This window comes from Phascolarctos cinereus, unplaced genomic scaffold, assembly GCF_003287225.1.
Source record: "Phascolarctos cinereus isolate Bilbo 61053 unplaced genomic scaffold, phaCin_HiC Scaffold_726;HRSCAF=1367, whole genome shotgun sequence".
Taxonomy (NCBI): Eukaryota; Metazoa; Chordata; class Mammalia; order Diprotodontia; family Phascolarctidae; genus Phascolarctos; species Phascolarctos cinereus.
In genome coordinates this window covers 23,891,788-23,908,556 of record NW_027556098.1, presented here as the reverse complement: position 1 = coordinate 23,908,556, position 16,769 = coordinate 23,891,788, and the positions used below count along the sequence as shown (strand labels likewise).

Below are 16,769 nucleotides of genomic sequence, written 5' to 3'. Positions count from 1 at the left end.
AACTGATCCAACGATTCTGGAGAGCAATTTGGCACTGTGTCCAAAGAACAACCAAACTGTGCATACCCTTTGATCCAGCAATACCATTTCTAGGTCTGTATCCCAAAGAGATCATAAAAATGGGAAAAGGACCCACATGTACAAAATCATTTATAGTAGCTCTTTTTGTGGTAGCCAAGAATTGGAAATTGAGGGGATACTCATCAACTGGGGAATGGCTAAACAAGTTGTGGTATATGAATGTAATGGAATACTATTGTGCTATAAGAAATGATGAGCAGGCAGATTTCAGAAAGAAACCTGGTAGGGCTTACGTGAACTGATGCTGAATGAAGTGACAGAATCAGGAGAACATTGCACATGGAAACAAAATTGTGTCAGGATTAACTATGACAGACTTAGCTCTTCTCAGCAACAGAACGATCTAAGACAATTCCAAAAGATTCATATTGGAAAATGCTAACCACATCCAGAGAAAGAACTATGGAGTCTGAATGCAGATGGAAGCATATTATTTTCACTTCTTTCTGTTTGTTTTTATTTTTTCTCATGATTTTTCCCTTTTATTCTGAGCTTTCTTTTACAGCATGACTATTGTGGAAATATGTTTAACATGATTGTACATGTATAACCTATATCAGATTGCTTGCTATCTTGTGGAAGGGGAGAGGAAAGGGTGGAGGGAGAAAAATTTGTAACTCCAAATTTTACAAAAATGAATGTTGAAAACTATCTTTACATAATTAGAAAAAATAAAATACTATTAATGGAAAAAAAGAAAAAATAAGGAGCAATAGTCAAAATGACGTGTACTGATGTTCTAAAAACATTGTGATTCTTATCACAATCTTTCTTGCCACTGCCACAGTTACTGTAAAATCAGAAGGGGCCACATATGCTTAAAGGCTATTTTGTATTCTTTATCTGTTACATGTGTTGATAAAGCCAAAGAATTTATTATCATGAGAAAATTTCCCAAAGCTTATTCTTCATTGGCATAGCTAGCCTTTGAGAATTCAAAGTTTCCTCCAATGAGACAAATGAATAGGACTCTTTGGAGGTTCTCCATTTCACAGTAACCTAGGTGATTTTCCTAACCCTACTCAGTGAAACCCAATGGCTGCCTATGACTTGCAGGATCAAATATAAACTCCTCTGTTTGGCATCAAACATGATTTATAAGTAGGGCCCCTCTTTATTCTTCCAGTCTTAATACACATTTCCTGTCTACACCATCAGTATTTCACTCACAGTAGTTTGCTTGCTGTTCTCTCACTGCTAATACCTTCCCTCTGGGATTATCTCCTATTTTACATTGTCTGTATATCTCATGTGTACAGTTATTTATATATGCATTTCTATATATCGTTATATACATGGTCATATATATATAGTCATCTCCCCAATTAGAATATGAGCTTCTTTATAGTGGTGACCACACTTTTACATTTCTTTGTATCCCTAGCTCCTAAATCAGTGGTCTTGTTAGAAGAGGCCAAAATTAATACAATATTAAAAGAATAAAAATGAGAAAAATATGTCATATGCAATTAGTAAAACTCTAATATGACCTATTTAGTAAGTTGCTGATACAAAAAAAAAGGAATTGAATGGAGGAAAGGACATTAGCCATGACTATAATTATTTCATATAAAATTTTAGTTGATATAAATCCATTTACTATAATGAGTAGACCAACATGAGTACAACAACTGTAGTTAGTAAGCTCTCAAACTACCTGCCACATGGAAAGATAAAGTAGCCAAGGTTGATGACAATATAGAAAATAAATCTGGTTGTAAAAATCTTATGAAGATCAATGATGCAAGATTCTCAGCAATATCACAAAGTAATGATAAATAGTGAAGGAGCAATCTAATTTAATAAAAACTTGATGAGAAAGCCAACTAAGCAATGCTATTTTGAAGATTTTAAAGATGAAACTGGAAGGACAACATACAAAAGATGGAAAATATTTCTAAAGGTTTTTATAACCAATTATTTTCACCATTAAGGACAATGGAGCTATTATATTTAGATACTGATAAAGTTTAAGATGTGTTTCTTAAAGATAACAAAATGGCACTGTAGAAAATAAAAGTGGAAAAACATCTGGACTAGCTTCTAGACCTATACATGGAAGAATTCTATGCTCGAGGCAATTTTTGAAGGTATCAACAAGAAATAAGATAACAAAGATTTAGTGAAAAACTCAGACATTATTATCATAAAAAGGATAACTGAGAAAATCACTTTGAACCCACATGCCTACTTTCCCATACTTAAGAAAAAAGTTTTATGAGAATAATTTACATGATTCTGGCTTTAAGGGCATTGTTGATTTGAGTTTAGAAAAGAATAAAGCCGGCTGCTGAACATTCCATTCCATAGCAGACTACTATTTTTGCCATAACATAAATATGTAAAGAATACAGGATCCAACTATGCCAACTACTGACCACAGACTATAAAAATTTGATTCAGTAGAGCACACCACCATCCTAAAGGTTCTGCTCTCACAAGACATCTATATCCTGACCACACATCAAAATATCATAAGAGTCCATGAAAGACATAACAAAATAACATAACCTTATTAGATAATTCTCTGATTATTAATTGAACTGAAGCATAAAACAAGGAAACTTAAGTTTATCAAATGTGTTAACCACATGGCTATACAAAGTCTGAGTTGAGGATGATATGGTGAGTTCTGCCAGATGCCTGTATTGGTGGATTACATTGTGCTGATCACATCAATCCCAAGAACATTATTGGGCCTACCAAAGGAGATCCATAATACCTCAAATAATTGTGGTTTGACTCTCTAGAGAGGAAAACCCAAGTGGATCAAGAATGCCTACACTCTAGAGTATTGTGACACAGAAAAGACAGTCTCTAGTGGGGGTTCATCAGTGTGGGAGCGTATGTGCATGTGTGTGTGTGTGTGTGTGTGTGTGTATGTGTGTTTGGATAGCCACTGTAAATGAACAAAGTTCATTTGAAGACCTTAAACTTCAACCTGAAACAAAGAAAATACTATTTTTAGGTGCCAGGGTATGGCTATCAATCATAGAAAATGATTGTTTTCTAAAGAAGTGACATTGAGAAACACTGTAACAGCAATGGTGGATATGTGCAGGCTATAATATATTAAAAACAAATAATTATGAAGAACTGGTATAAAAGGTATCTTCAAAGAAACGTGTGATTAAAAAAAAAGGCGATAGGCTTATCATATGGCAAGAGCAATAGATAGCCAAAAGACAGCCACATGCTCCCCCTGGTGACTGTAATATTAAGAGAGATTACAGAAAGACTTTGGTGTTGAATTTGTGGGGTAACATGGACAAGAGTCATAAAGAATGGGGAAGCAAGGATACAACCTGCATCTTTAGAAAAAATATCTATATTGATGATGTTACAGATCCATTTGGGTGTTTCTTAATTAATCTATCCATTTTTTGGTTGGGTGGTTGCATCAGCAAAATATAGGTTTTTAGACAATAGTCACATAAGTCACAGCATCACAGATTTAGAGCTGTCAGATTAATATTTGTAAGATTATAATCAGATTATAAAATTTATATCTCAAAGACCCCCACTCCGAATTTTACAGACAAGGAAACTGAGCCACAGAAAGGTTAAATGACTCACCCATTTCATGCTGCAGTACCTGTTTGAAGTGAGATTTGAACTCAGTCCTTCCTGACTCCAAATCCAGTACTCCAGTAACTACTCAAGTTTCCATTTACTTCTTCCATCACTCTGGAACTTATTTTTATCAAGGACATGTTTAAGTTTGAGTAAACAAGTCTCCTCATGTGTAACAACCCACTTGTATTTTGGGACAACTTACAATATTGTGATTTATGTCTTTACAAGAACTCTAATTTTCCAAGCCAGTAAGTCAATCCCTGCAATTAAAGTTAATTGTTTTGAATGTTTATACCAGGTGAAAGCCAGGAACAAACCCCTTTACATTAACAAAGCAGCATGTTCTAGGGATGTCTACGATGTCCTAAGACTTGTCATCATTTGACTGTGTACTTTAAAAAATGAAATGACAAACACTTGTAAAGTGGCTTCTAAAGAGAAGGGCTTAAACAAATAGCAACACTAAAAACATATAGCTCTTACAGCATACAGAGACACAGGCTTTTTGCTGCTTAAATAAAACCATTTTAGAACAAACCACTGAGCAATAAGTTTAACAGACAAAACAAAAGTACAAATTTTGAAAGTTATGTAAAGGTACATGCACCTAGTCTCTTTTTCTCAAAGGAAGAAGTAAACAAAATATTCATTGAAAGGACTAAACCGCACTCCAACCACTCCTTAACTATGGGTTCCCTTGTAGCTTTAGGTCTCAGTCTTACACTTACTTTGTTTGCTACTTGTTAAGTGACATCTTTGTGGGAAAGGCAGTGTGGCATGGTATGAGGGAAAGAGCACTAGGCTTGTCACCAAGTCTTTTTTTTTTTAAGTTGCTCTGTTTGATGTTAACGTCACTAAGAAAGAATCTGTGTCCTAGAACTTCCTACTGCTAGGAGCTAAGAATAGACTAGAGATGACGAGGAAAAGCAGATTCAAAGCTCTACAAAGATCACATCATGAAATCTCAAACACAGCAATAAAGAACTCTGGGAACACCCCAGAAAGGGGAAAAAAAGACTTTTAGCAACTAAGATCTCTAAGTTATTCCTTTGCCACATGTACTCTTTAAGTCTCAGTCCTCTTTCCCCTAGACTATGTACATACTGATTGTGTAAACATGCTTTGCTTAGGGGGTAGTAGGGTATTTTTTTACCACAGTAAATTCTCATTTCTAAAAGCTGACTGATTGGTGAAAGAACAGCTTTCAATGATAATCAACAATGGTTGGGGTTCATAAGCTATAAAATTAGAATGACAACCCCCAGCCCCTCAACACTACCTCTAGAACCCCAAAGTGACATAGTAGCTATACTCTGGGGACCTGACTTGCCAGGGTGAGTGTGAGTTGGAACAGTAATTCCAGAGCCTCTTACTTAGCTCTAACAATTAATACTCATCTCCCTTTAGGCACATCACATAACCTCTCCATACCTTATTTTTCTCATTTTCAAAACGGGGATGGTACTACTTGTACTTTCTACCTGTGTTATGAAGCAGGAAGTTTGTAAATTGTAAAGGGGCATATAAAAACAGGTTAGTGTTATTATTACCATCGAGCTTACGTGGTATGAATATTACCGGGATGAATGTTTGTGATTTTTTTTTCATAAGGTTGAAGATAGTAGAAGTGTGACTGACAAACAAGTAAAATGTGAGTTTACTGTCACATCTGGCACAGCAATCACTTTCAACATCACCACTCTTCCAGCTCTTTCAGTTAACCATGACCACTGCTGAAGCTAATGGCTTTTTCCAGCCTCTCTTGTGTGACTCCCCTGGCGACCAATGTATTTTGATAGAAGCAATGAATCTTGAGTTGCTGCCATCAGTGGCTTCTTCATATTCAACACTGACCTCTTCTCTGGGTGTATGACTAAGTCATTTTTGCTTATTCCTTCTCTGAGTGATACCCTATCAATCAGTCAATAAACATTTATTAAGCATATCCTACTTTGTGCCAGGTACTGTGTTAAGGATACAGGTGGCTAAAAAGAGCATTAGTACAACTCTAAATGAGCATTAAACAGTAGTTTATTTAGGACTCACCAGTATGCCTGATGATAAATATTAATAGTGACATTAAAAAAATTAAAAGAGGGTAGTCTTTAATTGGTATTACTTTAGCTAGATGAAAAAGAATTAAAATGATTTTAATTTACTTTTCCTTAATTTCCTATTTTTTATTTAATATTTTTATTATTTTTTATAACTTAGTATAATAAAAAAGATTGCACATAAAACTGCAAATCTATTATGTACAACTTACTATTCCTTTTAAATATATAACAATGTCAGCATGTAAACTTTTTTTCTTCTCTCCCCTTGCCCTAGAGATGGTTACCATTAGACACAAATATGTGTGTGTGCACACACACATACACATATGTAAAATCATTCTATCTATACTTCTATTTATCAGAAGATGCAGATAGCATCTCCCTTCATATGTCCTTTGTAGTTAATTTGGATATTTATAATAGTCAAAATTACTTATTAGCTCAAAGTTGTTCTTAGAACAATATTGCTGCTACTGTGTACAACATTCTCTTGGTTCTGCTCATTTCACTTCACTTCATGCAAGTCTATCCATTTTTTCCCTAATCTATCTTTTTTTTATATATTCTGAAATTACAAGCATTCAGATTTGGAAGGGGGCTCTGAGGCTATCTCATCTAATTGCTACCCCAAAAGTCAAATTAACCCACTTCCTATTTTTCATATTCATCATTCCATCTCCTACTTCTATGCCTTTGCCCAGGCTGTGACCTGATGCCCAGAATGTTCTCCCTTTTCACCTCCCTCTTGGAATGCTAGCTCTCTTTAAGGATCATCTCAAGTTCGACCTCCTTCAAGAGGCCTTTGCTGATGCCCTTACTTGTTATAACCTCCCAACTCCCCACCCAATCATGGTGTATTTAATTTGCAGATATCCTGTATGTATTTTTCTACAAACATGGTCTATCACCCTACAACCAAATATAAGTTTTCTTGAGAACAAGGACTCTCAATTTTGCATTTTTATCTCCAGTGCCTACTCCAATGCACAGCTCAGAATAAATTCTTAATAAATGCTTGTTGATTGTTAATTAACAGGCATCCTTTCTCTAGGTTACTCAGAAAGTGGTCAGATGGCCTTTGCTTGAAGGCCTCTTCTGGTGAGAGGAAATCTATCCTATAATCACTTCCTCTTGGATAACTCTAATGGTTTTGGTGATCTTTCTCTATATCAACTCTTACAGTTATCACTTTTACGGATTTCTCCTAGTTCTGCCCTATGAGGCTCAGCAGAACTCAAATACTTTCTATGAACAGCCTTTCAAATACATTCTCCCTAAGTCTTCTCTTACTAAGCCAAAAATTCCAGATACAAATGTCATAATCAACCTTCTGTCATCTATAAGAGAGTTTGTATAGAGGTCATAAAATTCTGTGTTGCTGTCCTCCTTTTTGAGGCCACATATCGTGTCATATCAACGAGGCTTGGTTTCTCTTTAAGGTATTTGGCCTCTTCAAACATATACCTTCGATATTTGCTGCTATAGTAGAGATGGCAGCAGATGCCTAATAAGCTTACTCACCTGTCTTCTCTAATTGCCACTTCTCAATCTCTCTCTCTCTCTCTCTCTCTCTCTCTCTCTCTCTCTCTCTCTCTCTCTCTCTCTCTCTCTCTCTCTCTCATATACACTCACCCTCACTCACTTCCACAATTGAGGAAACTCACAAATTATTCATTTACATTATAAATATCAGTTCATTCCTGGCTTCTTTCATCCCCCTATATAATCTTTCTCACCTTCCATATCATGATAGATTTTCCATTCCTATGCTAAGATTTAGTGTACTAATAACTCCAAAAGGGGAAAAATAACCACAACTCTGTCAATTGTCTCAATGCATTAGAAAAGCTTGCATTTTTTTTTCTGGTGAATTGCTATTGATATTCAGTGCATGAAGTGTAGCTGTTAAGCTATTTTGAATACAGTAAGTTGTTCCTTAAAAAAAAAAAAAGACAGCCAGTTTCACACATTATAAACTAATGTCTTACAATATTTCATCATTAAAAACAAATTTATTTTTAAGTGAGTGGTATAGTCACAATATTTTGGAGGCTTGATGGCTTCTGACTTTATGCTTTTATGATTTCAAAACCTAAATTTTACAAAATTATTGTATGTGAAATGTGAATGAAACAAATGACAGTAGGACAGAGAGCATGTACCCCAAAGTTAAATGACTAAATCTCTGAAAAACAGAGGTCAGTCAAAATGATAAATAGTAAAATAAAGGGAGTGTATATCATTTTTGTGAAATAAAGAAAATTACTGCTTTCTAGTGATAGATTACATGGCATTTAATTTTGTGTTGTGAACTGTATTCAGAAAGAAGAGACACAATAATCTTTTTCATTCATGTGTACATGACAGAAGAAAGAGGAAGCTTGAGGAACAAAACGAACAAAAAATAAGGCAGAAAAAGAGGATGACAGAGAAGCAACAGAGGAAGGGTGCAAACAAGTGGCCATACAACATGGGAGTACCAACAGGGAGGACTAAATCCTCCTGATTTCTATCCACCCTCCCCTATTAGCCAGAGCCCCATGCAGGACAGTATTGTGAATACTACCCAGTACACAATCAGCATGTCGCATAGTACCTGGCACATAACAGATAGACGCGAAATAGTAGACATTTAATAAATGTTTATTGATTGACTGATTGAATGACAGAGATTAACAAGGTCCTCGTGAGAATATAAAAGGAAAGGAATCACTGGAAAGGGAGGAGCAGTTTTTGACTCTGGAGGGACTTAGATGGGATCTTTTACTGTATGGTGGCATCCAGAGCCATTGCCAGTCCTCTTCATCTATGACTTGCCACTGGACTTTGAAAGACAGAGGGAGGGAGGCTGATGACTTTGCACAGCCCTGTCTCCCTTAAATCTAATTTACTTCCAAGTCAAAATATCACCCCCCTGATGCCACTGGTTCCCTTTGAGAAGGAAGGGCAAACAACAATAACAACAACGTTTTTGTGGTTGAAGCCTTCTGAGCCTGGCAGAAGTCCCTCAGACTGAATTTGCTTCATAACAAAAGGGAGTCCTTGTTATTTCCTAAAATTCCACCGGAGATAATTTTTACAGGTTAACCAGCAAATGTTGCTAGACAGTTGACGGACCTACCCATAATTAACACCTTAGAACAGATTAGCAGCTAAATCACACAGCTTTTTCAGGTGAGTGCACTGAAGGAGTGGGATGTTTGGTTGGAAAGTAAAAGAATAGAAGGATTGAGAACTAATTTTGAAACACTTTAGAATAGCACAAGGCAGGCCAAGGTGGTGGCTAAAGTGGAAAGATGTTAGATACATCGAGAAAAACAAGAGGACAACGAGCTCCTAGGCCAGACAAAGAGATGACAGAGTTTCATGAAAGAAGCAGGAGTATAGAAACGGAGAGTTAGACATCAAGAAATATCTGGCCAGTGTAATTTTCCCCAGTGACAGCCATGTCTTATCCCCTTCTTCCAGCAGGCAAGCACGGTCATCATGTAACCCCTATCAGGATCACTTTGCCTAGAACAATTGTTCTCAATGTGTGGTCTTGGGACCCCTTGAGACCCTTTCAAGGAGCCTATGTGGTGAAAACTTTTAAGTTTTTACTGATGTCTTTCGTCCTAATAATTACTTTCATAATAACACTAAGACATTTTAATTTCCAACATGGTAAATACTGATAGATAAAGGAATGTACTGGAGTTAGCCTGAACCAGCTCTTAAGAGCTAATTTTTAGTGCGAGGATCTACACTCCAGAAATCTGCAAATGCTACATATCAGGGCTTGACTTAATGTTTTTGTTGACTGTCTAGGCTTAAGAAAGTGATGGGAAAAACTGTCAAAATGCAGATTAAACTTAAAAGTGTTTTGTAAGTACATTTTTGAAGAGTAGAATCAGTTGTGAAACATTACTAGCACAACAGAGGATATAACTTACATAAATAACAATTCTTTGGGGCTGGGGGGTGTGTCTTCAATAATTTTTAAGAGTGTAAAGGGAGCCTGAGAATAAAAAGTTTGAGAATGGCTGACCTACAATGACAAGGGTCAGGGCAAGCCAGTTGGTGACATATATGGAAACCCAGAGGAAAGACTCAAGAATAGGTATACATAACACACACTGTGTGCTAAGAGTTTATCTATACTGTGTGTTATCCCACATATAAGCAGATGAATAAGGACTCTAGAATCAACTACAAATTAACTAGCCAACCTCTTCCAGACGCTATTTAGCACGCTAAAGATATCTTGTTATTTTAAAAAATGCCTTTTCAGGAGTCACATCAAAAGTAAGTTGATTGAATCTCAACCTAAGTAGGACATACCTAGTATAAGGGATGAAGGAAAAAAAACCCATTAGACATATTGTGAGATGACAGCTTAGCTTTGGGTTTTGCCTCTGACATTTACTAATTATTTGTACATAGATTCTATCTTCCTATTAGGCTATAAGCTATGGCAAGGGACATGTCTTACCTAATTTTTCTATCTCATCTGGCACAATCAATCAATCAAAAATATTTATTAAGTGCGTACAATGTGCCAGGCATTGTGTTAAGCACTGGGGATACAAAAAGAGGCAATAGACAGTCCCTAGCCTCAATGAGTTTACAATCTAATGGGGAAGACATCATGTAAACAAATATATACAAAACAACCTATATATAAGACAAGTAGGAATTGATTAACACAGAGAAAGCATTGCACAGAGTAGTTTCTTAATAAATGCTGAATTGAACATATACTCATTATCAGGATACTGTTTGCTCATCTGAAAAAAGGGAGAATTACACATAATGTTAGTATTGCCCACCACATATGCGATGAGGAAAGTCCTCTGTAAACTATAGAATGCCATACTAATATAATTTATCATTGTTTGTGATTAGTACCTGGCACATAGTAGGTTCCTAATAAATATTTGTTAATTGGTTATTGATTGAATTTGAAAAGATGCTAGAAGGCTACTTCCACTGAGGCATGTGTTACTTACTTTGCCAAGGAAGTTTTACTCCTTAACTTTTTCTGGATATAGGGGCAGCTTCAGGATGTCTTTTCCTACTTGCCCTTAATTTAGATATGTACAATGTTAGGTATTAAAGAATTATCCCTACTAAATGTATTTATTACTGGATTCTGCACAGGCCACTTTCTCAAGCACCATACAAAACAGTAGAGACATTCTAAGTACTTCTACTAGTCCTTAAGAGAGGTGACTGAAGCTTTTTAGACCCTGTAAAGCTCTAGGCTTTTCTGCTGATTGAAAATACTAGAGAGCTTAAAGTAATGCAAAGTATAACTTTCCATTTTCTTAGCTGTACAAACTATGTGAGACACCTATCACTGAGACTCGCTCTGTGTTAGCTTCTGATTAGCTGCTGGGAGAAGTTCAAATCATTGGTGATTAACTATAGAAATGGGTCTGGCCTGCCTGAGCAATCATCTCTATTCTGAATCTTTCTCCAAGCACTCAAGACCCACCTGGGGCCCTTTAACAACATGCACTGGGTTTCCTCTCTGCACAGTTGGCACAAAGTCATTCTTGACCATGCTTCAAGTTCTGCCATAGACTTCTCTAGCAGAAGTGTGTTTCTTCCATGACAAAATTCAAGGGCGCCGCAAGCTGTTTGGGGATAATGTTGATCTACAGACCCAAGGCTTACTCCCTTTCCTTTTTAAAATTTTTTTGCTAAGCAATGGGGTTAAGTGACTTGCCCAGGGTCACACAACTAGTGAGTGTTATGTTTCTGAATCCGCATTTGAACTCAGGTCCTCCTGAGTCCAGGGCTGGTGTTCTGTCCACTGCACCACCTAGCTGCCCCCCACCCCCTTATTTTCTTTCTTTCTTTTTTGTTTTTGTTTGTTTGTCTGATTGATTTTTTAGGCAATTGGGGTTAAGTGACTTACCCAGGGTCACACAGCTATTAAGTGTCAAGTGTTTGGTCTGAAGCCACATTTGCACTCAGGTCCTCCTGACTTCAAGGCCGGTACTCTATCCACCGTGCCACCTAGCTGCCCCTCCCCTTTATTTTCTTGAAGGAGATCATAACAGAATGTAAAAGTTGGAAGATCAGTTTGTCCAAACCCTTTATTTCACACATGAGGAATCGGAGGGCCAGTGTCTTGGGGAAGTGTTGCGCAAAGTCAGATGGGTAGTAATCTGACAGAGCTGGGATCTGAACCCAGGTCATCCTCTGGCTCCAAAGCTCAAGAACACTTTCCATTATAGCATATTGCCTTCCTCTCAATTTGTGACCCACTTTATCATGATGCTATGAAGAAGAACGACAATTTGAATAAATGTGATCCAAAGTTTCATTATGTTTTTTTTTAACACTGACATATTTTCACTTCATGTTAAAGACATACTAAGACAATTCAAGAAGTCAAAATAATTGCAGACAAAAACACAAATCATACACAAAAATGTAAAACATTCTCTGAATCTTTAGGTGGATGAGTATCTTACAATAGGAATTAATGATCTGTTCAATTTAACTCAACAATTACTATTAGCACTTTCTCCCTTTTCAAATTATTTTTCAATACTTTGTATATGTTTTGTATTTCCTTGAGGGCAGACAGTACCTTTTGCCTTTTTTTGTATCACCAGTGATTAGCACAGTGCCTGGCACATAGCAGGCATTTAATAAATTCTGATTGATTGATATAATTTACTTTGTAGATATTTATTTGCACATTATCTCCTCCATTAGGTTGTAAGCTCCTTGAGGGAAGGGGCTATCTTTTGCTTCTTTTCATATCCCCAGCACTTAACAAAATACCTGACATATAGTAGATGTTTACTGATTAATTAATTTTTGTCTTTGTATCCCCAGTACCCAGAATAGTGCCTAGTATATATCAGGTGCTTTAATTTTTGTTGTTGTTGTTGTTGTTTGTTGTTGTTGTTGTTGTTGAACTGAATGCCCTATAATGTAAGGTCCTATTGGTAGGTAATGTAGGGAATACAAGAATAAGTAAGTTTTGGTCCAATTCCTCAAACTGCCTTTACCATAATATATATGATAAAAAAACCAGCAAAAAATAATATAATATATAGAATTTATAAAGAACTAAGTTTTATGAGAGTACAAAGGAGAAAGATTACTTCCCTCTAAGGAGCTACAGAGACATATAAGGGGAACGTCAACCAGTCAACTTTGTCTGAAGTATAAGCTGAATGAAGTTGAAGGAGGGAGTAACAGGAGATGAGCTTGGAAGGGAAAGCTGAAGACAAAGCACAAATGGCCTAGAATGCCAGGATAAGGAGTTTAGAACTTATTCAGAAGGTATTGGGGAAGTCCTGAAACTTCATGAATGGTAGGGGGAAATGATGGGAGCTTTGCTTTTGAAAGATTATTCTGATATCTTGCTCTGCTCTGTGCCTATTAGATGCTAAATACATACTTACTGAACTGAATTTTCCCTCTGGAATTGAATGGGAAGATGGAAATGGAGGAAAAACTGACTTAAGTTAGGGTGAGTTACAGGGTAAATGTAATATTCTAGTTAATGTGGGCTTAAGCCAAAATGATGCCAGTAGGATTGGAAATGACACAATGAATTCAATAGAACTATGAAGGTAGAACTGATAAGACTTAATGACTAATTGATTTAGTAAGGAGGAAGAAGGAAGACCTGAAAATGATGCTGTATTTTTTTTTAATGAGAAATCAATCAACTAACATTTATTAAGCAGTGTGTACTTAGTAGGCATTAAGAGTTGGTGGTACAAACAAAGGCAAAAACCAACCTTGGCCTTAGAAGGTAATCTAAAAGGGTAAGATTTTGGAGATGTGAGGGACTATGGTTGTGGAATATTGCATACGGCAGAGATTGATCACTCAATGCTCTGTGCCTGTGTGAGAAGCAGAATTTGTGAGAGAAGAGAAATCTTGGTCCTCTGGTCTCTAGCTTTAGAAGAGAAAAGAAGTGATTCCAACTCTATTCAAGGCCTTGAAGGGAGAGAATGGTCCAGGAAAGAATGTATCACGTGGCAGAGCCAGCACCTCAGTAATGCCCCTCTCCCTAGAGACTTTGGGAATTCTCCCCCCAGGTAAACTCTGATGCTGTGGTTTTGAATCTAGATGATTGGTTGGACAATGAAGCCTTCATCAAAGAAAGAGAATATAGGATGGGAAGCAGTTTGAGGATGGCGATCATTTTTGATGTACTGGAAAGGCAGAAGATAGAAATAAAGGCCCAGAACTCAAGAAAAATAAAGAATAGGCTATGGATTTTAGAGATTTTTGCATAGTGAAGGCTGTGGGAAGAGACAAAATCATTACTAGAAAAATAATATACAGATAAAATAAAAGATAATTGTCTCAGGAGGATGAGGAAGCAAAGCCAAGAAAGTAAAAAAAAAAAAGAAAAAGTAATGAGAGAGGTAAGAGGAGAACCATGACAATGTAGAATCAAGAAAGCCAAATATTAAAATTTTCAAGGAAAAAGTGGTCGATAATTTGAAGTACAATTCAATTCAATTAAAAAATATTATTAAGCATCTCTCATTTACCAAGACAGGGAGGCAGCTAAAAAGTGAGCTTCAAAGCCAAGGGTTGCATTTGCCTCCAGGTTGTGCTTCCCTCTCTCTTAACCCCAAAAGTGTATTTCTTCATGTGGAATTTGTGAATGAAAATACAATTTTGTTTTCAGTTACTCACTACCACAAAAGTGCTATTTAGATATTTTGATGTATATAGTGACTTCTAATAGTGTAATTTCTGACCCAAAGGTATGAACATTTTAGTAACCATTTGCTTAATCCCAAATTTATTTCCAAAATATTTGTACTGACTTATACCTACACCAATTATACACTAGTGTACCAATTATGCCACAAACACTTTATTGTAAATTCAATGTCTTTTTTTCAGCTCTGAAAGTTTTCTGGACCTGAGGTAATATGACAGGGTTGTTTTGATTTGCCTTTCTGTTATTAGTGAGTTGGAACTTCTTTCCTAAGGTTAATAATTTGACATTATTATTACTATGGTTATTAGCAAATTGTTTTGTTAGTAGACTTGCAATACTTATCTATAGGGGAATGACTTTTTAAATATGTGTCTGTATCTTCATACATATACACATCCATCCATCCATACACAAATACACATATACATGTATGTTTTGTTTGTCCCTTTCCCTTTGCACTGTGTTATGCTCTAAATACAAACAATGGAAAAAAGAAAAGTCCCTGCCTTCAGGAATCTTAAATTTAGGGGTCAAGTGATACAAAGACTGAGAAAAGAGTATTGGATTTGGAGTTAGGAGATCATTGATGACTCCAAGAGGATTTCAACTACAGAAGTAAGAAAAGGATTGCTGAAATTCAGGCTAAAGTTAAACAGCATTTCTATGCAGCAGAGTGAAGTATGCATATATGTTTTTGATGATCCTAATTAAACATCATGCACCAGTGTTTTTCCTTTACTCTTCAATAAAAAGCAGGTTGCCTAAAGTATACATATCTATGGCCTCCTTCAAAATTCTCATAGTTCCTAAAATATTCAATAAATATTGACTGATGATTCTCAATAGTCAACTACTTATGCTGGCTACTACCAATTAATAAATAATACCTGCTTTGTAAATCATCCATGTTCAGTTCTCCTACATAATGAGTGCCTGAGGACACCGTTATGACTCTTGCATTGTGGTTTGGACAGCCTGTCTTCTTGAGAATATCCAAGAGGAGATTTGTCAATAAGAAGTGCCCCAAGTAGTTCACGCCAAAATGTTCTTCAAATCCATCTACTGTCTTTCTCTGAGGAACCATCATAATTCCAGCTGGGAAGCAAAAAGCACAGAAAAATAAGTCATCCAAATAAGTACAAGATAGCAATTCTAGATGTACTGCATAATAGAAGGTGAACAGAGATGGAGCTTGGGAGACCTGAATTCCAGTCCCAGCTCAGCCCCTAGCTATTTGACCTTGGGAAAAAGATATCATCTCTTTGGCCCTCAGTTTTCTCATCTAAAAAAAAGAAGTGTTGAACTAGGTGATCATAAGGTCTCTTCTGGCTAAAAAATTATGATTATCTAATTCTGTTACAAACAAAAATAATTTGAGTCTGAAACAATCACAGCCAAAGTGATCTTGAGTTACACAAATCTTCTCCAGCTTTGGCCAAATGATTTTCCAGAATGGAATGTGTGATTTTGGGCAGCAAGGTGATACAGAGGATAGAATGCTGGGCCTGGAGTCAGGAAGACTCATCTTCCTGAGTTCAAATCTGGCCTCAGACATTTACTAGCTGTGTGACCCTGGGCAAGTTATTTAACCCTGTTTGACTCAGTTTCCTCATCTGTAAAATGAGCTGGAAAAAGGAATGGCAAACCACTCCAATATCTTTGTCAAGAAAAGAAAGAGTTGAGTTGGACATGATTGAAACTAATGAACCATAAAAAAATGTGTGAGTTCCTTCTACTATACATTTACTCATGCTGCTCCCTTGCCAAAATTACCCTTCTTCCTCCTCTCTGTTTGTCAAAGACCAACCTTTACTTACTGGAGTTCCCACTACCCCAAGATATATGCCCCTACAGTAATGTCTTAGTAATAACTGCATACTCTTAATTCTTACAGTATATATTACCTAAGCTACTCATTAAATGAAATGAGTATAGCACTTTACAAACCTTAGAATGATAGACATTATTATTCCTATTATTATGATTATTTGAGATTTATCATGATTTGCATTTGTGGGATGGTGACTCAGAGGGTTGCTCCTCAGTCCTTACTTCTACCTGACTTCTAGGTATCCAAATTTCCTAGTTCCCCAGGTCCAGGTAGGAATAAAACTCTTTCTTTGCTAATCTAACCCTTAATCCAAAGAAGATGCAGTAGATTTTAGGGAACATATATATGTATATATGTGTGTGTTCTTTGTGTATGTATGTGTGTTTTTCACTAAGTGAAGCCAAGAAAGGTACAGGAAACATAAAAAGGTCAAGTTTAACCGGACATAGACACCCTCTTTCTTTTAATACTCTCTCATGCTACCTTCTAGAGATAGAAGGGAAGGAGAACAGGACAAAACGATGCCACA

The 16,769-nt window shown here is 36.4% G+C and overlaps 1 protein-coding gene across 1 annotated transcript in view; it reads right to left on the bottom strand.

The window, feature by feature from the left end:
• Window positions 1-16,769, bottom strand: part of ZBED1 (zinc finger BED-type containing 1) — a 356,755-nt gene that overhangs the window by 78,057 nt on the left and 261,929 nt on the right. The window contains exon 5 of the mRNA XM_020992743.2: window positions 15,297-15,504. Within this exon, the coding sequence (XP_020848402.2) occupies window positions 15,297-15,504 (208 nt within the window). The remainder of the gene's footprint in view (window positions 1-15,296; window positions 15,505-16,769) is intronic.